Consider the following 26,159-nt stretch of genomic DNA (forward strand, 5'->3'; position numbering starts at 1 on the left):
AATAAAACATTTACTAGAGCAAGCAGAAAGTAAATGCACAGCTGATAAAGAAAACATCACAATGTCACAAAAACCTGACAGTTTCTGGTACTTCTTTCAGTAGAAACAAGACAGAGGTGGGTGCTGACATGTTTCAACAAAAGAGTTCTTCCTTACCTTTATGGCGCAAAAAAAAAAAAAGTTAAAAAACGGGTAATACACACAACGAGTTAAAAACGGTCAAGCAAGATTTTACAGTTTTAACTACATGTGTCCAATCTGGGGCGATATTTGAGCTGTTCCACTTCATCAATCGCTTTTCAGGTTCTCCCTAAAGGCTTCTGAGCAGCAGGTCCCTGAATTTCTGAACGAAGCCTCTTCATTTAGCTACGCTTCATGGGGGGCACCAGCCTCTGATTGTTGTGGTGTATCCACATTTTTTTCCCTTTTTTGTTTTCAATTTGAAGAAAGCACTCAACCCTCTCATAACAGAGGGTGCACAGGCACAGCAGAGAGACAAGTTTGCTATGCAGGCTTCCACCAAAACGAAGGCTATTAGGAAAGAAGAGGTTCTTTAAAAGAAAAAAATACCTGGGCAATGGGATTGGGATTGATGTACTGACCACAAACAAGCCAGGGAGTCTGTCCTATACTACATGTGAATTTGTGGTTAGCTGGGCTGGAGAACGATCCCTTGAACAGCTTAACAAAAAATTAAAGAAAAAAAAAAGGAAAGAAAAAATCAACTTGCTTCATCCCACCTTCAGCAACGCAAATTGATACATTCTTAGTTGATGAGGAGAGGTATAAGGGGCAACCTGGAGGCCAAATTATTCGGGGATAAGAGAATATGTGAAATGAAGAGATTGGGGAAGAACTCACCATACTGAACAAATTGCTGAAAGATTAATGTTTAACAGGTGGTCCTGAGCATCTCTAGATGGACCGTTTTTTTAAATGTGAACGCTGGTTAAGAAAAGACTACTTTATACTTCTATGGACAACAGTTTCTTAACGTTCCAAGGACGTGAAACAGCTTTCTTGTCAAGAAGATCTGTTTAAATCCAGCAGAGAGTCACTTGAGCACTGAATGTTTAAAAGCAGAACCCAGGGAGCTTTATCAAAATGATTTCTCTTTGACTAAGCATTGTGTGTACACATCATTAGAGTGAATCTGTCCGCAGATGTACCAGCCCAGACTTGCATGGGGAGTTTTCATGGTTTCCTTCTCCTCCCCCAGCTGCTCAACAACCAGTTACCAAAAACCCCAAGAAATCCTCTGGAAAAAGACACCACTACCTGCAGAGGTTCCAGGCTGTGAAACACCAGCTTTTAACTGTCCCACCGGCTCTTCTTACGTTTTGGGGGCTCTGGGACAGCAAAACCATCTGTCTTGTTGTCTCGGCTGTTGGCATCCTTCCTGTTCTCACCATTCCTGTTTTCGTTGTTCCTACCTTCGTTGCTATTCCTGCTATCACCATTATTGCGATTGCCACTGCCCACATCAGCGAAGTGCCGGCTTTCACCGTGGCGATGGTTGTCGCCATGTCGGCCCTCTCCGTGGCGGTAAGCGTCACTGTGGCGACCGCCTCCTTCTCCATGGCGTTGCACATCATTGTAGCGACCACCACCCTCTCCACGGCGCGGGACCTCATTGTGGCGACTGTTCCGGTTGTCGTTGTATCGTTCTCTGACAATGCCGCCACCACCAACACCACCGCTGCCGCCGCTGCCACCACCGCTGCCACCACCGCCACCAGCAGCAGCAACGCTGGTGCTGCTGCCGCCGCCGATGCCTTCTCGACTGTTGGTGCTGGCATTTGTGTTGTTGAAGCCCTGTACTCCGACACTTGGAAAGGTGGGAACGCTACTCAAATTCCCCGTGCTGGTGAAACCTGGAACACCCTTTGCTGCTGCGGCGGCTGCAATTGGGCTGTCAGGATTTGCAGCATTTTGCTGTGCTGAACTCGTTGGTACCGAGTTCAAGCTCCCAGCGCTGGTCCAGCCACTAGCACCAGCAGCGGAGCTACCAGTCTTTTGATTATTTAAGCTTGCAGCAACAAAGTGGCTCTTATACTGGGACTGCCGGAAAGAGATAGAAAGACAAAAGAGAGCATGTTTGCCTTACACTGCACCACAAAACATGCAGTCATCATGCATACACAAGCCTGTCTTGAATTCTGGGGAGCCCCTAGGAAAAAGAGTTCCTATAAAAAGTCAGTCTTGGAGTGATTACATTCCTGCTGTGCTTACAAACACAGAATTAGTAACAGACATCTGCTACCAGACCACAGAAACAAGGGAACTCCTATATTGTGGGGTTAATTTTTACACTGAAGAGAAAGGGTTTTGCTGTTCCCTGTTTCTTTTGATTGCAATTACACTATTGCTGCTAAGCAACCTAAATAGGATCAAGCCTCGGAGCAGAATCTAGAAGGGAAAGAGAGCAAAGAGGCAGCAGAAAACAGAGTAAGTTTGGCAAATTAACTTTGTGCAAACACGTTCAGTCCGGCCTGCATACTAATTCTTCCACTTTGGACTGCAAGGCTGAGTGTGTGCTCCAAGTGGATAAGACATGGCTACAACTACCAAACTCAACTTCCCTGAAGTCAACAGGGTTTCTGCATTTTCAGGGGAGAAAAAAAACCTGTCTTGAATCATCAGTAGTAAAATTTTTCCATGTTATGTCCTTTCCTCTTGAGTTAGAACTTGGAGTACAAGTGATCAAACCAACCTGAAAAGCGGCTTTCATTGCCGTAAGTCTGTCTCCCATTGCCCCAGTGGATGGCTTGTATGCCTCATAGTTACTCATCACGCTGTTGTTGTTTCCCCGGTCCTATGCAAAAAGACAAAGGACAACTGGAGAGATTTATCCAACACAGACACTTTCAATTCAACCATTCTCTGAATCTATCTTGACCCTGCACTCAGGAAATACAGCTACTAAGGATGACAAACTTCTGGAGAGCACTGAGCAGCACAACAGTTTGCCCCATGACCTTGAGGATGACAGAAAAGTAAAGATGCAGTAAGGCTTAATGACTCACGAGTCAACAGTATAACCGCATGTTCCAGCTCTTTACAGCACAAGCAAACGCAAAATGCAATCAAATGGAGATTTTCACAGAAGTCATAGCCAAGACAAAGTGTGAACAAGACTTCAGCTGTGACTTTTGGAAAGATGCTGAACATGACGTGTTTTCAACATGTCTACAGTTACACTCTGTCCCCGTACACATTGGCAATGAGCTGTTTTCCAAGCACGGACATACCTTAGTAAGTGTTCCCAATGCTGCAAAATTTTTTGCTGCCAAGCATCAGCCTGGAAATGGCTTTTCAAGTAATTTATAAGCATTTATTTTGCATTGACAGTCTATTTTGGGAAGAATCTCCAAACCTTCTGGATCACTCTGGCCCTAAAGAAGGCAGCTCTTGTCAAGAGGATAACAGCACAGGACAGTTTCACTTGAGATATTTCTGATACTAACTCTGAAAGATTGTGAGCTATGAAAAACTTTGAAAGCAGAGGCCATACTCCAGTACTAAGAAGATTTTTTTAAATTAAAGAGTAGTCATTACTAAGTTTAAAAGTTCCAAGAATCTGTAAACAACTTCTACTTACAGAATTTTCTGATCCCAGACCAGGACGTTCACGGTATCCTAAGCCACCACCACCAATATTCAGCTTCTTGCCTTTTCCTCCTTTGAAACGCGATTTCCGGAACCACGGATTCTGTACAAAAGGAGGACAAATGCTTCTCAACACAGGGAATAAGAAGCTTCATAAGCGCATTAATGAGGCTCAGAAAAGAAGGATTTTGAGCATTTCAAAAGAAAAATATAAATACACAGCTTCCCATTCAACAATACAGCTGTTGCAAGGGGATGGGATGTGACAGACTACAGCGCTTTGAAACTAAGCTGTAGACAGTTCTGTCATGTGGGTCTGAAGCTTTTTGTTACAAATGCTTTTTATGAGAACTAGTTTTTTGTCCTGAACTTTCATCCATGCTAAAGTTTTGGGGGTTTGCATTCTAATAAACCCAGGAATAAATGCAATCTCTAATGCCATTCACTTGGGAGCTCTGCACTTGCTCATACTTGGGTTTTATTGATTTAGCCCACTGCCTGACTAAGGAGAAATGAGGTTCTGTCACAGCAAAACTTCCTGCAACAAGCAGTGGCCTGCAAAGGGCAGTCCATCCAGACCTCCTCTTGTTACCAGGTTTCTAAATAATGGTTGGCTGCACCTCTTTTTATGCCCTATAGTTTCTTCAAACCTGAAGAAGCCAGTAAGCCAAGCCATTTAGCTTCTATACTCTCCTCTCAAAGGCAGCTTGTGGTGCTCTGCCTCACAAATTCTGACCCTTCCTGAAAATGCTGCCTCTGTACCTCGGAAAAAATATTTAGGTCTAGCAGCTAGTGCCCAAGCTCCTTGGCAATGAAGCCACAAGCATGCTAATCCATCTCTGAATTTGGGAATTACCAAAAAGCCTTTGTTCTCTTGCAGCTACACGGGCAGCAAAAGACAAGAACTTAAAGAGCCGATGAGCACAGTGGCGCAAGTACAATTGCTTCAGCTATCCGTCATACCTATATATAGCAAGCCTGCCAGACAGCACTGCCAAGCAGGTAAAATGATCAAGCAACAACCGTTTCACAGAGTGAATGTCCCTGTAATTATTTTCTAGTTTAGCTTTCAACTAAGCTGCATTTCCCAGGTGCCTGCCACAAATGCGTATCGAAAATCTGATTGTAATGAGATACTGGAGCTGGAGTGCTCTGCTGGCATCAGGCAAATTACAGCTCCTAATTTCCTAGGCAGTGCCTCACCCCAAAATAGATTACATACTGCATTCCTAAATCTTCGTGTCTTCATGGATTCTTTCACAGGCCATTAAAAACACTAGAAAGCCTACTTAAAAACAGTATAGGTTGCCACAAGGTCACTGCGAACACATGATGGAACCGGAAACAAGTCCCTGAGCTCCTGATTTTGTGCTAATCATGGAAGGAACCTTCCTCTACTCAAGGAGTTTTGCTTGTTTGTACCTGCATTGCTAGATCCAACAGCTCTTTGGAAACATGTTGATTAGCGCCTTCCAGATTTCTGACAAGATCACCAGCGAAGTTACTGTCTTTGGGAGTCAGCAGAGTGTAGGCAACTCCCTTCTCGCCTGCTCTGCCAGTACGACCGATTCTATGGGTGTGCGTATCTATGTCCCGAGCCACATCGTAATTGATCACAGTCTTAATGGATGGAATATCTAACCCACGGGCTGTAATAAAGAACAATATAGCGGTAAGCATGATTAGCCTGAATGAACTCAAAGCAACCCCATTCATACCAGCATATCACTTCATTCTGCTCCAGCATATGAAAGGAGTTTCCACAGGAACACACCCCGGTTAAGGCACCCTTCATAGGCTAAAACTCTTTGTTATCTTAAGCGTAGCAACACCTTCTCCAAGAGTAGTATAAGTTACACCGATCCCCAAGTTCACAGGATTGGAGATGGAAGAGATCTCCTTAAATGACTGTTATTCCAACGAAGAGAGAGGGCTTTATTAAAGGCCACTGAAATTCACTCTTAGTTCAGCTAAACATCTGGGTACAAAAGCTGTTCTAGAGAAGGCTTCAAGTGTGTCCATTTCCTCTTCATTTAAGCATGCATAATGTGTCAGCTGATCAATGAATAGCAACCATTTCCTTAAGAAACAGCTTATTTTCTTTCTGTATATGAAAAAGTATCTGTCACACTGTAACTTAAACACCATTAGAAGACTTTAAAAACAAAACCCCTTGCTAACACTGTGTACTTCTGAAAAAACATCTGGAACACAGTGCCCAGCAGGTGTAGAAGCCAACCTTGTTGCCTTCCACTGACATGCGTTAGCCTTTCTGCTGATATCCACAACTTGTATGAGCTGCTGTTTCTTAGAGCATCACATACCTGCCACATCAGTAGCTACCAGTATCGGGATCCCCTTTTTCTTAAATTCTGAAATGACTTTATTCCTCTCACTCTGGTCCATGTCACCATGAAGCAACCCCAGATTATGATCCTCTTGCTTAAGGTTATTGGCCAGCTCTTCTGCATTTGCCTTCTTGGTGACAAAGAGGAGAACGCTCCCAGAAGATGTGAACTCTACGAGGCGTCGAGTCAGCCAGTTCCATTTGCTAGGGCCAGAGGGGAAAATCTCCACAATTTGAGTAACATCTTCATTTGCCTAAGGGGAGAAATAAGACAAGCAATAACGCAGGATAGAAACGACAGAATGGCAAACACACACAGATGGCAGAATAACCCAGGAATTTAAACTAAGCGTGAGAATAAAAAGTGGAGAAGCAGGGGACCAAAATTCTCCTTTAAAAGAGGTTTCAGCTCTTGTCTAACTGCCGACCACTTCATTTTCGCCATGCAGAAAAGGCAGGGGTTAAATGAGCTACTCTTTGCTAGACCTGAGAGAGGCAAAGTGCAGTCTGTGACATGATGCAGTTTAGCACCCTACTGATCTAAAGACAGGTACTTGCAATTTAGATGCTCTTGCCACAGATGCTATTAACTTCTAAAATAGACTGTGCAAGAGCAGGGTCTGAGATGGAGAGAATGCTCATCAGTAAAAGTTATTCATATGCAGATCAGAGAAAGTACTCCTGTGAGCGGTGATGTGTCCTCGAGTCAGGAAGAGGGGAGATATAAACAGACTCCCTATACACTCCGTATGGCAAGTCATAAAAGTGCAGTGGAGCACACAGCACTATCTGGAAGTTTCTCTGAAAGATTTAGTTTTTACACATTTAAATATTAATGATTTCAAGGATGATGCTCTCATAATAGAGTAATAATTTAGATCAAAGAAAAGAAACTATGTGGTTGAGCTAGGAAAGCTGCTTCCTTTCTTAAGCAATGTTTAGGAAAAACATTTTCCCACAAAGAATGGGCTTCAGGTAGCCATTAATTTTTTGTTATAAAGGGATACCTCACATTCCTGATTGAAAAAAAATTAATGCAGAGAACTGAAGGCATTTTGCGAAACTTCTCAACAGTTTTCATATATTATAAGCAAAGTTTCTTCACAGCAAGTGTAATCTGCCCTCTTCATTGACTTATTACCAAATCCTAGTCTGCTAATAGCTCAGCTGCTACTGTCAAGCAAGTATAGAATCAACATTCCCACATAAACCAGCTGAAAGACATTACAGTATAAGTTTCAAATCCTTCAGTGCAAAAGCTGTAATTTATTTATAGTTTTGAGACAAAACAAAAGGATATACCCATTGATTCAGCCTAATTAAAAATTAAAAAAAAAAAAATTAAAAAAAAATTGCTGCATTAATGTCGTTTCATTCCTTGGTGAAACCTCCCATCACTACAAGAATATTTGTTGGCCGAAAGAAAGCTCAATAAAATTAAAAACCGAAACAAAACCAAAGCCTTACTGTTTTTTGTTAAGCACAAAGTATGTACTCTTAAACATAAATGATGACTACTGCGGTTTAACATAAATTCCAGACAACAGAAAGGGAATGGTTCATTTCTCCGACTGTCTCAGAAGTAATGTGGAATTACCTCTCCAATGTCTCCCTGCACAACTCGAATTGGGTCGATCAGAATATCTCGAGCCAACTTCTCAATCTTCTTACGGAAAGTGGCACTGAACAAGAGGGCTAAAAGAAAAACAGTATTTGAACTCCTTGAAAAATACATTTTCTTTAACACTGCACAGATCTTGTGAATGAGGACCTGTACAACTGTACTAGATGTCAGTGATCTGAAGCTACAGTCTGTTTTACCAGTTCTAATGAAAATTGTCAATCACACTATTAGAATACCTCAAAGTGGAAACACATTTCATGGTATCTGAAACACAGTGTGGATAATAAGTGGCACTGCTGTGAACGTTCTTTCATGGCAGCTTAGAACACAGGATCTCAAACCACACTAATATTAATTCAGCTAATCATCTTTTCCCTGAGTAAAGTCTGTGGAGGGATTACAGACTTGGGTATTTAACCACACTCACAAGCGCTCCCTCCCAACAGGCCACACTGAGAATTAACACCAGTGGACTCCTGTGAAAGCCTCATTGTGTGGTTGTGTCAAGAACAGGAAATCCAAGCTCTGTTCCAGATTCTTAACTGGTATCCCACCATATAGTCTCCTTTGACTCTCAGGAGTTTAGTGTGAAACACGCTTATACTCACTCTGTCTGTCAGGACGTACGTGGCTTGCAATTGACCTGACCTGATATTCTGCAAAGGAGAGAGAAAATGTTCTAATCAACATTGTACGCTCATTATTTAGTAGAATAACTCAAAATGCAACTTCATTGCTTTATTTAACAACCATAGAATGAATGAGTGCCTCTGACTCAGTATTTAATGTTATACTGTGACTTCCAGGTGCTCTTTGCTGCACAATGGAAGTCCCTTCGCTGTACAAAGAAACTTTTGGAAGTTCCTTCAGCAAAGGTTCCATAAGCAAAGATCCTAGCTGAGTCTGTGCATACCCTGTACATCCTACAAGTGTCTCCCTCTGTTTGCGGTATTACAGTACCGTCAAATCTTTGCTATGTCCCCATGATGCTTGAGCACATATTCAAAACCATCCAGATCTGAATGACCAAACCTCTTCCAATAGAGTATAAAGTTCTTTTACCACACCACTAGTTTGTACACACAGAATCAAAGCACAGAAGTGACTTGCCCAAAAGTTATTCAGCAGCTCTAAGATAAAAATCAGGGTTTTTGGAATTCAACGTCAACAGGACTTCGCTGATCTCTTCATAGGAACAAATATTAGACCTTGAAATATGACTTTTGTCTATAAAGTATTTCCTTAATGTATTTTCAAGTATATGAAGCTACAGGGGTTATAAACAGTCCTACTAAGCTGGGAACTGGACACCACTGCTTTCCAAAACAGTGACCTTTGTTCATTACATACCAAAACCCATATCAAACATTCTGTCAGCTTCATCAAACACAAGGTAAGTGACTCTCTGAAGGTTTGTAGCTTTCTTTTTCACATGATCAATTAAACGACCCTATTAAAAAAAAAAAGCCAAGTTTTTAAAGCATGTTTTAAAAAATGTTAATATATGCAACCTTCAAGCACTTAACTGCTTTTTATCCTCACTTACCAGAGACTTAGAACAGAAAACATCTCAAGGCTTCACTCTAGAAGTAAGTGTCAGTATTCAAGTTACAGAAACAGACTGCTGAAACTCTCATCAACTATACTTGACAAGCTCAATTTTAGGACTGGATTTTCAAGGTTAACAGTGCTGAGATCCTAAAATTCCCTAGTCTTCATTACAATTAAATTTTAATTGTGAACTGGCTATTTAATCCCATAATATTTGGCGCAGGAGTTCTTCATGCTTTGTTTTCTTGCCTAGTACCCCAATAAATAGCCACAAACTTCCTCCAACCATTAGTTGCTCAGTTTTGCTCAAGTTCATAACTAGTTTTTGCAATAAGCAAAGTCAGTTGACGATGGTGCTCATTTAAATCACTGGTTCAGCATCAACACCCCGTCTGATTCAATGTTTCACCCTTCAGTATTACTGCCACAGGCTCTACACTGATTCAGTAAGATGGCACTCAAGGTCGTGACATTCTGGGAATTTTCTTCATGAATTTACGGCTCAGCAATCAGAAGCTGGTATTGCAGACAACTGAAACTGATTCAAGCAGATCTTGCTTGCTACTCTGCCTTCTATTGGAAATCACAGCTAATCTCTTTCAGTTTCTCTTGGGACACAAATAATCCCAGCATATTTGCTCTCAACATCTGATAACCTGTGAAGAACCTAGATTTCAGTTATCAGAGAACAAATTCTGCATCACCAATGGTATTAAAAATCTGTCTCAGCTTCAGTTAAGCAACAAAAAATTGTACTGTGTGCATACAGGTACTTACTGGTGTGCAGACAACTATCTCTGCCCCCTCCTGGAGGGCTTTGGCTTGCTCCCACATGCTTCCTCCTCCATACACAGCTACAGAGCGCAGATTATATGCCTTACCAAAGCGCTTACATTCAGAATGGATCTGAGAATTTTAAACAAAGCACATCATGGTTCACGTTAGACAGATCTGAGAAAATATAGCTACCTTGGGAATATAGTCCAGCTCCTGGATTCTTTACTTTTATTACTTTTCAGCTAATAACTTAATGAAATTATTCAGAAATCCTCAGGGCTGAATACTTCAATACTTGTGGACAATTTCCAATAATTTGAGAAACCTGTTTAGGCATCCAACCGTAATGTAACCTGCAGGCTCTATCCTTTTCCACATACAATTTGTGGCAATACATCCACAATATTCTTAATACTTAGAAATAATATGGGAGCACTGCAAAAATTTACAATTTCAGATTTGTCATGATCCTTCAACAAAAAAGAGGTGTAAGAGAGCTTACATTGGCTCTACTAAGGCACAGAGTAGTTTTTTCAAATAGTTTACTGATGTTCTCTGGTAATTTCTGCCCAGAATTTTGTCTTCTTCTATATGAACACCGTATGGCACATATATGGTTACTATAAACCTACCTGTTGGCAAAGCTCTCTGGTCGGGCATACGATCACTGCAATGGGACCATCCCCCGGTTCAAGCTCCTTTTGATCCATGATGTGAATCAACATCGGCCAGATGAAGGCTGCCGTTTTTCCGCTTCCAGTCTTAGCTATCCCAATCATATCTCTGCCACTTAGTGCAACTGGAACACCCTAAAAATAAGGAGATTCTAAACCCATATTATGCCTACCTTAGCATATTCTTGTGCTAGATACTACATGAAAACTCAGATAACAAGAGAAAAGCACATTACAGAGGACTCATAGCAACATACATCGATGCTTACACAGTTTTATTGCCAAGTTCAGATCTGAATTGGTTTGTTTTAAGGGCTGAAAGCAATTATCACGTTATGACTGTTGGTGTCCTATATGAAATCAATGTCTGGGCACAGTACAACATCCCAAAGATATATTTACATGTCCACGAACGCATCTTGTCCAGCTGTAAGAACGCTAAAAAATTCTCTGAGCCTATTCTTTCTGTAACCGTCCTGAGTGCCGACGTCCTCACTTCGTCCCTGCTATTGCTATAAGGATCTCTCAACCACAGGTTTTTACAAAGAGTATGGACTAAGGTCCTAATACACATCCCTTGGACACAGCAGCATGTCATTTTTTTTATACTTCAAGAAAAGCATCTGAAGTGGTGTGGTTATAATCACATTAATAATAACCTTAATTACTTATGGTAATCCATCTACATATGCAGTAGAATCTCTTTCGCATGCACGGCTCTCCAAGCAGTGACCAGTTAAAATGGTCCAGCTCATAGGGCATTTATTCTAACTCCCAAAAGAAATTTAAAAAATGCCTTGTCGCATACCTCTTCTAGTTACAAGACATTCAAATATAAGCTGTTTAAAGGAATAAGTTTGTCAATGTATGGCTCTTTACTCAGCTACTGCTATGGTTATTTTTAATACAATTTCTGAAAAAAAAAAAAAAAATCTTTCATACATTTCTATAAGCAAGAGATGCCACTTGCATGTTCTTCAGTCTTCACCAAGAGACAAATGAAGAAAAGAATATTTCTTCAGAAAAGAATTATATTTACAGTGGTCATTTAACAAGGAAAAAAGTACGTAAACTTCTATATTAAAAATATCAAAGCTATTTTCCTAGAAAAATACAAATTATTCTTCTCCCTGACAGCTCTATATAGGAAACTAGAATTGTATACATCCTCACATGGACTAGGGACCTTCGCATGTGTTCTATTAGTTCCATTTAGATGTTAGAGAAGTAACAACACTCACCTGACATTGTATAGGAGTGGGCTGGGTATACTCAGATTTCCTAATTTGATGCATAAGTTGCTCATCAAACCCAAAATGAGCAAAACTACTGCCAGGCCTCGGAGGAGCAGCACCGGAAACCTTAGAAAGAGAAACGTATCTTGTTCATGAACAGTAAGAGAAAAACAAAGAGCAATCTGTACAAAAATGAAAAAAAGTGTGTCTCTACCTCTGAAAACGGCTTTCTATTTTTTGAATAGACATAAATTTACCTAGGGGCAAATTCCAGATGTGTTCTGTAAATAGGACTTTCAGGTATAAAAATTTAGATAAATTGTCAATCAACATAAGCTACTAAATATCATATCTACCTCCTTGTATAATTGGTCTCCTCCTTCCCCAAATAATTCCCTTCAAAGAAAGGCACCACGCTAGCATGTCACAAACGGCAAAGAACTAATTCTTGCATATAATATTTCCAGTTTCAATTCCTAGTTCTTTAGCCCAAGTGCAACCATGCAACTTGGGTGCCCACTTTGACAAGTCCAGAGAAGACTTTCAAGAACTGCTGAGGAAAACCAAGCTCCCTTAAATCAAAGTCACTGAAGGTATCCAAGAGTATCAAGGTATCCAAGGTATCAAAAGCTGGAGTTTCCTGTGAAAATCTTCATTAAAACTACTAAGGCAGTCCAAAAAAACAGGAGTAAGAAGATCCTAGGATAGTTTTGTGACCAGCTTACCCGGAGATTTAGCTTATGACGTAATTCCACCACTTGCTGCGGGGTGAGACTGGTGATCTCCTCATGCTCATCATAGAAATTTTTCTCAAATGGTGGATATTCGATCTGCAAGGATAATTACTCAGTTAGTCCAGGATTCAAGATTCTCTCTCTGTACACTTAGTTTTGGAGGGAAAGGGTCTTTTTGAGAAAAAGTTCTTAATTATCTGCAAGAACATTAATACGAAGTCATTTGAAGGAGCTTCAGTATGACTCAAGTGGCTCAGCACTGAAATATTACCTGCCAACACTGATGTACAGGGATGGAACCATATTTCAATCTACTTCTTAGCACCTGCTTTCTAGAATGCCTCAGACAGAACAGAATGGAATAAACTTCCTACCTCTGAATGGTCAATAGGTGGAAGAGGATCAATGATTTTTTTGGATGGTGCAATTGGATTCCCGTCACTATCATACTCCAGGTTATCCTCTTCCTCTTCTTGGACCACACCAGCAGTGGGGTTTTCAGCCATGTAGCGAAAATAAGCTTCCTGCAGCAAAACATATCAGTAAAATCATATACAATAGGATGCAAAAATACTACTACATTTGTTTAAATGATGTATATGCTAGATGGCTGTTTGCTCTCACACCCACCATGAGGGAAAAAAAAAAGTTCACTAGAACTGGTTCTCCTAATAAATACCAACAGTTATGTCCAGAAGAAGGACAATAAGTACAAATGAAGAAAACAACTATAGTGTCAGTTAGACCACAAAATGCTTTTAAAAACCAAACTTCTTCTCTTACATGTCTGCTTAACAAATCATTCTACCAAGACTTGTTATGCTTTAACAATAGAAGACTCTATGAATCACATGAACAAAGTACAAATGCTGCAGGTTTTTAAACAAAGACCACAATGTGACTAAGCGTATGATGTTTACTTTTTTTTAAACACACTATGCCAAAGATAGTTTCTCCACTTCCCCTAACTAGACTCTAAGAAATGAAAATATATCTATTTTTCATTGAGAGAGTCAACAGCAAACGGGAGAGAAACTATTTCAGAAGAGTCCTTCAACACAAGCCCAAGTTAGCAGTCACTGTCACCACTGTCAAATGCCATCCTTACAGCTCACAAGTATGTACATGTCTTACAGAATCTCACTGGCACACCAAGACATTCTCATGGAGAAAACACCAGTCTCACTTGACTTTCAGGCAAATATTTAAGATCAGACTTTTAAAGCAAGGTTCAATTACAAAGAAATTTATATACTCATCTGGCTTTTTCATTTGCATAGCCAATTATCACTCAGTCACATAGATAGGCATACAATACACTTGAACAACAGCTGTCTACAAGTGTAAGTCACCTCTGCTCAAACTTTAGCACAGCTACACTCACCAAATTGGAAGCAAAGGCCTAGAGGCCAGACAACCCTTCCATGCTCTGCATTACTGCAAGTAACACAATAGTTATTAATTACAACTTAGTAGTAAAGTACATTTTGAAATGAAGTATTTCCTCTTTGTTTATTGTTTCTGTTACAGTGATGCTTATAATCCTCAATCAGAACTTGAACTCCTCTGAAAACAAAGACCAAAAAGCCTGATTCTTGCCCTTACCAGACATGAAATTTCACTGCAAATAGCCACAGTTTAACAGCCTCTCACTGGTGCTCCATGCTAGCTGGTTCTGCTAATTTCAAATTTGATGAGACTCTCAAATACTGAAAAACCTGCACAGGAAGTTGAAATTCAAATTGACTGGAAAAGATCTTCTTAAACAGAGTAAAAAAGAATGAAATTGTCTCCTAATATTCTTCCTTTTTTTAGTGAAACACCTAGAAGGGTAGAGGCAGCAGGGTAACCACTACAGCTTCCTGCTGAATTGTCCGGATACTGCGCATGATACTGGAGTTTTGTTTGTACCTAGTAGTTATATATTTGGGGAGGGAAGGTTAAAAAAAAAAAAAACACCAAAAAAGAAAATAGAAAGACTGCATAGGAACTCACTTGGTCATCTTCCTCTTCAATGTCATCTCGAATACCCCTGGAAAAACAAGCGGAGAAAAAAAACTTCCCTGCAAGTGTTCCACATACTCAGCTCCATACCTTCATTTGATTAGTGCTGAGCTCCATATTTCGTGGAAGACACAACACTAACAGCTCAGTAACATTTATAATCCCAACCCATGGAGTTTTCATATTTGGTGCCAACCATAACAGCAACCCTGCAAAGACTTCTGTTTACTTCTATTAACAAGATTGAAAGATTAGGACTCCGTCTTCCCAGTAGAAGCCACATTAAAGACCACCCTGGTCTAAGCTCTCGGTGCTACAGAAGTCCCATAACTGAAGAGGAGTATGAGCCAGGAAGTGCAAATCCAGTTCAGAACTTCCCCCGGTGGTGATTTGGATCCGGTGTTCTGTTTCAGGACCATGTATAACCTCATCAACCCCATGCAATGCAAGTTCTACCAATGTATCTGACATTTATTTCAAGAATCAACAGCATAATTATTTTCCTTGGTCAAAACAGACAGATAAGCCGCAAAAACGTAAACTGTTTTTAAACTCCAAATTTAGTACCCCAGTTGTCACATGCTACCTAATGTATCAGGTTTACAGGGAATGTCTTAAAACCTAGTTCAAGTTTGGAAGAATCTCCAGTACTACAGGTACAGCAGCACTAAGTTATTTTGCTCACATAAATGCAATTCTAAACCAAATCATCCTGATCGCTGCAAGGATGGGGAAAGACGGAAAACTATCCAGGCTGATCTGGAAGGTGGTAGTAGTACAATGTGCCGCATCAATTTGCGTGGTCTAGAAAGGCTTCTCATGTGAGACAACTCTCAGCGTTGTTACATTTTACCGTAGGATGCCACCATGGATTCCTCCCTCCTGTTATTCAATTTTCATCACACAGAACTTTACCCGTGGGGGATATCATGCGCTGGTTAATGCTATTTAGTAGGTATATATTATATTGTCTACAGAACAATCATCATCAACAAAATGCATTGGAATTCTCTTAGCACCATACAAGACACAGGCAGGCATGGGAATTATAAAAGAGAACTTACTTAACATTCTTTTTTTCTTTGTCTTTATCTTCAAGTCTCTTCATGTCTCGAGCAGCTTGATCCTAACAGGTTATAAAATTATGACATTAAAAAACCCAAGATGATAAAACATGGAAGGGCAAAATGTTCCTACATAACTAGACCACCATGCCACAGAGACACCACTTTTTGGACTAAACTTTCTCTTGTTCCATATCCTATTATGCTAAATAAATTCTCCTACTAATACCTGTGAAATTTATATACTGTAACTTCATGGCAATGTTGTTGAAAAAATACATTCTCTGCATTCCTCCTGAAAACACTGTGACAGAATCCAGCTAATAACAGAACTGTAGCTAAGGAACAGCTCACAATAAATACAAATCATTTCAATTCAGGTAGCGAAAAATGCACAAAACCTTAATTTTCTATTCAGAGACGCACAAAGCTCTTCGTTGTATTGCCTTGACGTGCTCAAAACAGTTAAATAGTTAACCTATTGTAAATCATATCCATCCTCTCCCTATCTAATCCACCTTTGAATTCTAATTAACACAGCATCTTACATAAAAAACAAAAGGTAAGTGACATTCTGAATACAGCTGCCAAAGCCAGGAGTGAAATTTGCTGCTCCTGACTGGAGAGAAGTATGGCCACATAAATTAATAAAGTTCACGAGCCGGGTCTTGCCTCCACTTCAGCCATGAATGCCTCCAGAGGATCATCATCGCTGTCAGAGTCTGCTGATTTGGAATGAAACTGCTGGCGAGTGGGTGAATTCTCTGCTGGAATGTATGGCAATTCGACATTGCTGGAATCTTCCTCTTCATCCTCAAAGTACCTGAAAAGAAACGAACAATGGCCCAGTCAGCACATGGTCTACAGCAGCATACTTTCTTTCATGGTTTCCGAGTTGAGTCAAGTTTCCCACACAGAGATGGATAATAAAAGTCAGTATGTACACAGGAAAATATGTTGAGACTTATTTATTTACAATTATTCATGTTGTAAGCTAAAAGTGGTGGTAGGGCAAATAGATGTTAGGAAACTGATCTTCCTGAGTCGCTTGCCCAGGCTGCTGAATATAGGATGCTTTTCTGACCTTCCTCCTATGCCACACATTTACGCAGCTAATAGAAGGGTTAGTAAAGAAGTGAGGAGTTGAACGTTTACCTGTGCAAAAGGCACCCTCCTTTATCCTGCTTGCCTCCAATTCTGAACACACCAGAGCGTGAATAAGAGTGAGCTGACCAAGGCTCAGCTGAGGTATGTTCTTAGGGTGGGGAAAGCTAGAGGAGGAGAGCTCTCCATGGGCTACTATAGTATCTCAAAATCTTTTAAATATATTTAAAGGCAAGGATGTATTATTATTCTCATTTTACAGATGATGGGCTGACACCCAGAAAAAGGGTAAATAATTGGTCCAGGGTGACACCAGAAGTCTGCTGCAGAGCAGGGATGAGAGTTCCTGCAGGTGACTAGCTCAGTTTTTCTTGATACTATCGGTGTAAAGCTACCGGGGTTCTGTTACGCCATAATGCAGTGTTAGGGTAATTATCCTTGAGCAGGCTTTTCTAAATAACTAAACGTCATAAATGTCACAGACACTTTCCCTGACCTTGGAAACTTTAAAACACTAAAACCTAGAGCTAGATAAACACAAGAAATAACCCTACTTACGCATTCTCTTCATCAAAATTTGCTCGCTTTGACCCAATTTTGTAGAAAGAAGGCAGCTGAGGAGGTCCCGATTTCGCAAATGCAGCAGAAGAACCGGCTGTTCCAAAAGCACTATGAGACTGTTGAGAGAGCTTAGGCTCCTCTTTTTTTCCAGGTGTTATGGCAAATCCACCAAAACCAAAGCCTCTCTTAGTACCAGGTCCACCTTTATTCCAATTCATGATGTCCTCAATATATCTGTTAAAATCAGAACAGAACAATTAATCCCCTTTCTGCTTTAGGCAGTTATATATAATTGTCACGATTTTTCTTGTAAGTGGATTACTTCAGTCATGATAAAGAGACTTGTGGAAATGTGACTGACAAGAGTTTGCTCTGTTTCCCAAAAAGGATTTGGGCTTTGTTCTTTTCTTGTAAGTATGAACATATCCACATTTCGAAAAGAGTAAAACAAAGAGGTTGCCTTCCAATAAAGATCATGTCCCTCAATGATTACTTAAGCATATTTAAGATGTTGCCTGTCTTGTCTGTTTTGCAATCTAAGACAAACAACCCCAAGGCCAGAACTTTGAACGTCAGGAGGAACAAGAGATGAAAAGTCAACTCAGTACATATTTTGCATGTCCATACAGTCCCATCCTTGACTGTTTCATGGCTTTGTGAATACCACACTACTGTAATCCAGACATCTCTAGAAAAGTGGGCCCAGAACAGCACACTGCTCCGTTAAGAGACAAGGCACACTTCTGCCAAAAAGTCAACTCCCTCTTCTTAAGAAAGCACCTTTAGCCATATATATGTTCTCCGACCTACATTTTTCAAACCACATTTTAAATACGCCACATAACATGCCTGCCCAGAACTCGGTTTTCTAAGTTAGATGAAGAGAAGACTGAACTGATATACTAAGATGTACACTTTCCATTCCAAGTAATTTAATTATTTCATCTGCATGGTCAAGTAAGTCATACCTTTAAGGCAGCCAAAGACAGTATGACACCCACTGCTTTCAAGTGCATTATAATTAGGCGGCCCAAAGGCTACAAGTCTTATTAAACAAATCCTCACATTCAGTGAGAATCCTCCAATGAGGTCAGAATTCACTGGCAAGAGAAACAACTTGAAAATAATCTCAGAGTAAATACTGCTACTGATCCCTGTGCAGAACATTTACCAGCTTGGGACTTGCTCAGTAAATCTCCAGTCTAGACCAGAGCTCACTAGGAGACTTTGGGGAAAACTCTGCTGTTCAGTTCTCCACGGCAGCAGCTGACTCGTGTCCTGTTCTCCCACTTGCACTGACACACCTTGCAGCTTTCACACCTGCAGATGCGTGGCAGGTAAGAGATCAAAATGTACAACAAACGCATGAAAGGTGTAACTTTGCACTTCTGCTGCTGACGGCACTGCGGGCAATCTTTTAAGCTATCACATCTGATTTTAAGGATTCTTCCTCACTGTACTCACCGACATTTTTTTTCCTCCCACCACCCCAGAAAATAAAAAGAATCATTCTTTTATTCTGTCATACAGCTGCAAAAGTACAAAACGTGGTCTGTTTGCCCACGGAGCCCACTAGTGAGCGAACACCGAGAGGGTTCCTACAGGAGAGCTATGAAACGCAGAGTGAGACCGTAGGCTAACTGCCGAGGCTTGGCTTCCCTGCCAACGCCGTTCCGAGAGAGGAAACGCGAAGGCACGGACCCTTTCTACGGATCCCCTGGAGCTGAGGGAAACGCGGCAATATGTCCTAGCTGCTCCCGTTTCTGGCGGTTGCTGACGAGAGGAGGGCCCCCCGCCCGCCGAGATCGCCCTTCCCTGGGCACGGCAGGAAAGGAGACAGGCGGCCCCGGCGCCGCGGAGAGCCCCCTGCCCCAGGGCAGGCGCAGCGGAGGGAGCCGCAGCTCCCTCACCGCGGCGCGCTCTCCGGGCACACCGGGCCCTGCGCGGGGCCGGTGGCGGGGCCCCTCACAGCCCTTCCCGCCCGCGGGGCCCCGGCACGGGGGCGGGCCCTTTGTGCGGGCCAGGCCGAGGCTGCCCGAGCCCGCGCACTAGGCCGCGGTCCCGCCGGCTCCCGCCCGCGAGGGGCGCCGCTGGCCAGCGGGGGAGGAGCCGCCGCGCCGCCCCGCCCTGCCGGGCCCCGCGTCCTCTCACTCACCCCTCGGGCACCGCAGCCGCCGGCCGCCGCTCCCCCGGTTACCGGGGCAGGGGGTGGAGACGCGACGTACCTACGCACCAACGTGCGTACGTGCGTGACGCGCTGAGGTCAGCGCGCCCTGCGGCGCATGCGCGCTAGCGGCGGGTGAAGCCGCGGGAGGAGGGCGGTGGAACCGGGCAAGGCGTGAGCGTCCTGGGCCGCCCTCGCCGCCAGCCCCGGGGCGGCGCAGGGGGTGCTGGGGCCCAGCTGCTTCCTCAGCCGCGAGGCTGGGGGGTTCTCCTGCCCACCGCCCACCCGTGGACACATACACGCACCCCCGCGCCCACGCAGCCCGGGCGGCCGCCGCGGGCAGCCCGCAGTGCGCATGCCCCCCGCTACGCAAAGCACGCAGGCTGCGCCGCTTGCGGCCGCGGCGGCGGGCGCTGAGCGGAGGGCGAGGGCCGGGCCTAAGCGGCGGCAGCGCCGCGTGACTCAGGTAACGCGCGGCCCCGGGCCGGGTCCTGCGGCCCCGCAGCGGCAGCCCCGCGCCCTGCCGGGATGGGGCACCCCGCTCCCGCCTCCCCGGGGGCGGCCGGGCCAGCCTCACCCTCTCCCCTTTCCCACTCCCCGTTACTGGCCGCCCTCGGCCCCGTAGTGCCCCCGAGAGGGGCGGCCGGGCCCCGAGGGCCCTGGGCGTGCGGGGCCTGTACTATGCCCCGCAGGGGCAGGAGGCGCTGGCAGCGGGGCCGGGGGGCCTGGGGCCCCCAGCACCCCTCTGGGGCCGGGCGAGAGGCGAGGGAGTGGGGAAGGGGGAGCGGGGGTGTGGGGCAGGGCCACGGGGAGTCGGGCGTGTGGGGCAGGAGAGGGGCGCCCGCGCCCCGGGGCGGTGGGGAAGCAGGGAGCTAATTTTAGCCTCGCTAACCTTGACTTCTGTCCCTGGAAGGAGCTGGGAGCGGAGGCGTGTGCCTGGAGCGAGGGGGATCCACGGCAGGGCGGGACGCGAGCAGCACCCGCGGTGGGTGTCCCTGCTTTAGGCTGGTGGGTCACGGTGGGGGCCAGACCTGCTGGGGCCCGGCGCTCTCCCTTCCCTCTCGCCTGTGTGGAGATCGGTGGATGAATCGGCTGCTCTTGCGAGGGCAGGTCGGCGGCATGTGGCTCGTGGAGGGCCTGCCAAAGCATACTGTGCTTCGTGGAGCTGTTCGTGCTTATAACCTGTTCTGCCTTGTGGCAGAGAGGGCTGAGTTAGGAGCGTGTTCTGGTTTTCACCCATTCTAGTTCAACGGTCTCTTTGGAATCGGCTGCAGAAGTTTATTTTGCATAAGGCTTTATGGAGTTGTAGGGTCTTTTGTGGATCTACTGCAGTACTCTCAGTTGTTATTGTGAAACTGTTGGGGTTTGGTTGAGCAGGTGGCTCTGTTGTCCTGGTGTTTTTAACCTCTGAATGTAAATTCTGTCATATGGAAATAGTGGTTTGGTTTTCTGTTTAAATTCACATCAAATTTGACATACCCAAATAATATGCTAAATTCCTGGGCTCTGCCTTGCTGTACTTCCCATCTTGTTTAATGTTTTTGGGAATGTGTTCTGTTCAGGTTTTTGCTAGAATGAGAAGTCTTTGACAAAGGCGTTTATTTTAGCCGTCCTTGTCATTCGTAGCAGTGGGTTCCCTGCATGTGGCGCTCAGAGGAGTGCTGGTCTAATTTAGAAACAAATTGTTTCTATTTCAAGTTTTTAAGAGAACAATCTCATTAACATTCAAGTTGCTACTCAGATCTGGTTGTGGGAGGGAGTAAAAATGAGTCTTACTGCCAAGTCTGACACAGCCAATCCTCCGTAGCTATTTGTGAAACGCAGCAGCAGGGTTACTGCTGCCTTGAGAGGCTCTTTCTTTGGACCTTGGTAATGTATAATTCTCGGTGATGTACAGTCTGAGCGGGAGACCAGGACTGCTTTGAGATCAAGCGGAAAAGACCTAGGAAGCTGAGGGCAAAAAAAACCCCGGTGAACTGACGAACTGTCTCGGCAGATCTGTGGAGAGAGAGCTTTAGTCTCATGAGCCCCAGTTTACTCTGTTGTTTTGGGGACCAGTGCAATATCCATCTTCTTCCTGCCTTTTTTTTGTAGAGCTTACAGCAACAAAAGGTCTCTATCTCTAAACAGAAATAGTGCTGGGGTGCTATGGGACTGGATTCTGAGCGTGCAGCCTAGAAAATCAAAGATGAGCAGTTTTAAACGAGCAGAGGCTATCGGAGCATTGCTGTGTAAAGTAAATGAATTGAGTGCATTTTAAGGTTGACTGCTGTTGTTACACATTCATTGATCTGACTGTGTCTAATTGCTAATTAATAACAACTGTAGGCACAGTGTGTGGTCTTTGAAATGAGCTGGCAACACTAACTGAGAGATGCTGTTGGAGAGTCAGTTTTATAGTGGAACATCTCTGCTTCCAGAACTTGCTCAGCTGAACAGCTTGGCCAGGTGTGAACTTGCTGCTGCCTCAGCTGCTCCTGCAGAGAGTCTAGAACCTCACCTTCAAAGTTATTTTTTCTTGTAAGAGTATTCACTTTCTTTATACAGAAGATGGCAAGATCAGGCAGGGGTTTATTTCTGTCTCTGGTCTGATCCTGATAGTGTTTTTAAATTGTTCATGGAAGTTGGGCATTACTGGAGGTGGGATGTAACAGAATTGATAAGGATTTTTTGCAATGTTTGATTTTTTTTTTTTTGCTTGCCCCAGTGAAAATGAAGAATTTGTATATTTTTATTGCTGTCCTGTTCATCCCATGGAGTTTTTCTTTGGCAAAATATGATGAATTTGAGGATGGAGATGACATTATGGAATATGATGATAATGACTTTGCTGAATTTGAAGATGTTAATGAAGATGCAGTCACAGAGTCTCCTCAGAGGATCATCACTACGGAAGATGATGAAGAAGAAGCCACTGTAGAGCTTGAAGGTCGGGATGAGAATCAGGAAGACTTTGATGATGCAGATGCACAGGTAATGCCTCTTCTTCTTCCTCTATGTGTTTCCTAATAGCATCTCTACAGCTTTCTTTCTCACCTTATCTTTTTGGATTTTGCTTACTGGGCTTTGGATTTTCATGCTGTTTGTGATTTTGTCCTTTAGGAAGGTGACACCGAGAGTGAACCATATGATGATGAGGAGTTTGAAGGCTATGAAGAGAAACCAGATGCATCTCCTAGCAAAAATAAAGACCCCATAACAATAGTTAATGTAGGTATAAATGTTGATCCGCTTTCTATTTGGTGTTTCATCACTTATTTTTTAAGGCGGTATGCCAATAATGTCACTGGTGTACAAACATACACATAAGAGAGAATCTGTCCTAAAGAATTTGCCATTTGAATTAACAAGAGACAGTGCAGAAATGGTAAGAAGTGTGGAGACAAGAAAAAACTGAAATAATGCAACAGGATAGCACCAGAATATGATCCAGGTGTGCCAGCTCCCAGTTCCATGCTCTTCTGCATTGGTTTACAGTACTTTAAATAGCAACAAAAGTAAAACTTCTAGGGCAGGTGCCTTTGGTCTGCTGATCTCTATTTGAAGCTGCTGGAACTGCCATCCTTGGATCAATGCTCTACTCTGTACTCAAACTGAGAATTCTAATTGGAATATAGATCAGGAAATTCTTCATTAAAACAGACCTTTTGAAACATAGTTTTGACCAAAGCGTTTTATGACTTAACTTCTTTTACCCATCTGACTATGGGGGAGAAGTGGAGGAACTGTAGTGATGAGCATCATTTAATCCAGAGAAAAACCATACATCCCAGAATGTCTGAGTGCTTTGTCAACACATAAAGAGGAAGTTGCAATGATGATATGCTTACAGTAAACATAGTGTATTTTTAGCTTGTCTATGGCTAAAGTTTCAGATTAGAAATTGACTCCTCTGATGGTTTCTGAACCCAGTCTCTCTGTCCACCCTGCATTACCTTCTTATTGCCTCCCAAGAGAGTCTTTTACAGAATGATCAAGTGCTTGAGGCCTGCGTTTTTATTATCCCTAAGATCTCTTTTTAAGTATTATGGCTGACCTTGGTAGTGAAAATTAAGGTTTGGCTACTTTTACGGCTGAAGGGTGATACAGTGATAGCAGAACAGCTAATTATTCTCTGAAGATGGCAAGGTCAGGCAGTCTTCCCTGCTCCCCCACGCAGTCTGTGGCTCTTGGTGGCATGCTGAAAATGCTCCTGGACATTGGGTGTTACTTTAGATTTCAACAGAAGTTACACAATGATCAGATAATGCTGTGATGGGCAGGGCATCAAGCTCAAATAATCAGTGGGTTGAAATGCTGGGCTGTTGCCTACTCTGAGGGATACATGCTAGCAAAGGCTCACTTGGAAGAGAGAAGTATTTTGTATTAGCCAGGTATTTTGGGAATGCTGTTATCAGTTGTTTCCTGTATGATTACTGTGCCCCAGGAGAGCCAAATGCATTATGTGGGCTTAGCTCTGTCCTGTCGCCTTTGTGAAGCTTACTGCTGTGTTTGAGATGAAGCTTCTCCAGTACTCTGCATTTTCCAAATTGTTTGTGTATATGGAATCCACTCATTCAATAGGTAAAAACCAGCCTCCATTCACTTACCATAGGTCCCTGCTCACCTTCAAAACAGCTGGGAGAGTTACTACATGGAGATCCTGATGGTAACAGGTCTTCTTGCTTACATCATGAATTACATCATTGGGAAGAACAAAAACAACCGTCTGGCTCATGCATGGTTCAATACTCACAGGGAGCTGCTAGAAAGTAACTTTGCTCTTGTTGGTGAGTTCCATAATGACTAGGATCCCTTTTTAGTTTATGTGAATAAAGGGGGTTTTAGACCTGCACGTAGGCTGTAGAGAAGAGTAACTTTTTCTATGCAGATGCGTGATAGCACTAGTGACAGCTCTGTGTGTAGACAAATAGTGTGCCAGTCTTCCAGAGCTGAAATTAGATTATGGTGTTATAGTATAAATTATTCAGAAACATCACGGTGATACTGAAGTAATCCAGCAACAACTGAGCTCTAAGCCTACTGATGAACTTTGGTGTTTACATTTGTGATTTTTAGACTGTAGTTCTCTCACTGTTGTTTTCTTCAGGGGATGATGGCACTAATAAAGAAGCCACAAGCACCGGGAAACTAAATCAAGAAAATGAACACATATATAACTTGTGGTGTTCTGGAAGGGTGTGCTGTGAAGGAATGCTCATCCAGCTAAAGGTAAGGATGAGTGAGTTTGTAGCACTGTTTACCTGTCACCAGTTTTCAGGTTCTAGAGGCTTTTCCATTCCAGTGTGAGCAACAAGGAGTCCTAGCTCAACTCTTTCGCTCACATTCAGAGACAGGGTTCTGAATATGCACACATGAAGGGAAGACTGCTCAGACTGAAGAAGCGTACAGGCCTGTATTCTGCCCATTAGAGTGGGTAAGAGTGAATGCTTACAGAAGGAGTACAGAAACTGGATGTATAGCATAAACAGATGTAACTGGATGCTGAAGAGCCCGGCTGCCATTTAGAGGGACTTTAGCGTGTTGGAGGAATGGACCAACAGGAATTCCAATGAAGTACAACTGACAAAATTCTGCACCTGGGGCGGAACAGCTCCACACGTTGGTTCAGCTCATAACTTGAGGGTACAAGGCCCTGAGAAACTCATGTAATGCAGAAAGTAGGCCTACTTTTGAGCAGTATAGGTGACTTCCAAAGGGCCCTTCAAAACTAAATTATTCTATGAAAAAACATCTGCTTATAACTGTCCTCTTTTTCCTTGAGCCCCACTGCTATCTGCCCATGAAGTGCTGCACTTCAGGTTGTTTAATTATCTTCTTCTGTGTTTACAAACTTGTGGTTTTAGTTTCTCAAGAGACAAGACCTACTGAACGTTCTTGCGCGCATGATGAGGCCAGCTTCTGACCAAGTGGTATGTACTCAGCCCTTTAGGTTAGCTGTGATTAATTGTTGTGTTCCTTTGGTTCTGCTCTGCTGCTTTTGATTGTTCTTGTGACACACGAGTGAACTGCCTGGTGTCTTTCTATAGTATTCTGCATCTTCCAGTTCAGTAACTGTTGAAGCAATCTGAAAGAATAATTCATATTTCTTTTCTGCCTGTGAAATGCAAACTGCTGATGACTGGAAATTGTTTCATCTGTGGGTTTTATTGTTTGAGTGGTTTTGTGAACAGTCTATCATGCTTCAAGACCTCATCTTGATAAAAAGTGGTTTTACAATCTGAAGTATTTAATGATTGTTCTTCTGTCCAATCTGCCTGAACAGAGCTGCTTAATGCATATGCTGGCCTGGATATGCATATGCAGGGCTGTCCTGTAACGGTACTTTTTGTCTGGCCCTTGCTCTTGGAGATGAGGGGAATCTCACCATATAAATGCCAAGAGAGGTTACATTTTGGAAGAACAGTGGCCGTGTGCACTGTGAATGCTCTTTCCATGTATCTATAATTGTATTTACTTATATCTATTAAAAATATTTAGATTTAGATGTGGGCAGTTGCTCATAAGCAATGGATATCTGTACGGCAAATAAGTCTTATAACTCTGCTGTTCTAGTCAGTCATTACACTGTAGCATTGCACCAGAATACTGAATTGAGTACTCAGTAAAATTAAAAAGCTACCTTACCTGAAGACACACTGAGAAGCTTTAAATCAACGTTTATCTTAGCTGTGCATGGCCTCGCTTAGTCTTTGTTCTTATGAATCAAAG

At 43.0% G+C, this 26,159-nt stretch overlaps 2 protein-coding genes across 6 annotated transcripts in view; one reads left to right on the plus strand and one right to left on the minus strand.

Annotated features, from left to right (window-relative positions):
* DDX42 (DEAD-box helicase 42) lies at positions 1-22,087 on the minus strand. Of its 4 annotated transcripts, none has more exons than XM_072885538.1 (18): positions 20,341-22,087; positions 17,282-17,518; positions 16,292-16,442; positions 15,620-15,681; positions 14,547-14,583; positions 12,926-13,075; positions 12,543-12,647; positions 11,824-11,943; positions 10,541-10,717; positions 9,909-10,037; positions 8,931-9,030; positions 8,189-8,236; positions 7,554-7,651; positions 5,934-6,210; positions 5,032-5,258; positions 3,602-3,712; positions 2,714-2,815; positions 1-2,061 (listed from the first exon to the last, which is right to left on the minus strand). In XM_072885538.1, the coding sequence occupies exons 1-18, from the start codon at positions 20,595-20,597 to the stop codon at positions 1,312-1,314; spliced, it is 3,138 nt and encodes a 1,045-aa protein (XP_072741639.1). In that variant the 5' UTR covers positions 20,598-22,087; the 3' UTR covers positions 1-1,311. The 4 variants fall into 4 exon arrangements, with proteins under 4 accessions (XP_072741639.1, XP_072741640.1, XP_072741642.1 ...); XM_072885539.1 differs by lacking the exon at positions 20,341-22,087 and adding an exon at positions 19,440-19,567; XM_072885541.1 differs by lacking the exon at positions 20,341-22,087 and adding an exon at positions 18,986-19,238.
* CCDC47 (coiled-coil domain containing 47) overlaps positions 19,698-26,159 on the plus strand; it is a 12,786-nt gene continuing 6,324 nt past the window's right edge. The window contains exons 1-7 of one of the 2 annotated variants that reach the window (XM_072885594.1): positions 19,698-19,914; positions 20,362-20,433; positions 22,156-22,421; positions 22,551-22,658; positions 24,043-24,217; positions 24,538-24,659; positions 25,295-25,360. In XM_072885594.1, coding sequence (XP_072741695.1) covers positions 22,161-22,421; positions 22,551-22,658; positions 24,043-24,217; positions 24,538-24,659; positions 25,295-25,360 — 732 coding nt within the window. In that variant the 5' untranslated portion in view covers positions 19,698-19,914; positions 20,362-20,433; positions 22,156-22,160. The remainder of the gene's footprint in view (positions 19,915-20,361; positions 20,434-22,155; positions 22,422-22,550; positions 22,659-24,042; positions 24,218-24,537; positions 24,660-25,294; positions 25,361-26,159) is intronic. The other variant, XM_072885593.1, reaches the window with a different exon arrangement.

Source organism: Ciconia boyciana, chromosome 22 (assembly GCF_034638445.1).
Source record: "Ciconia boyciana chromosome 22, ASM3463844v1, whole genome shotgun sequence".
NCBI classification, from domain to species: domain Eukaryota; kingdom Metazoa; phylum Chordata; class Aves; order Ciconiiformes; family Ciconiidae; genus Ciconia; species Ciconia boyciana.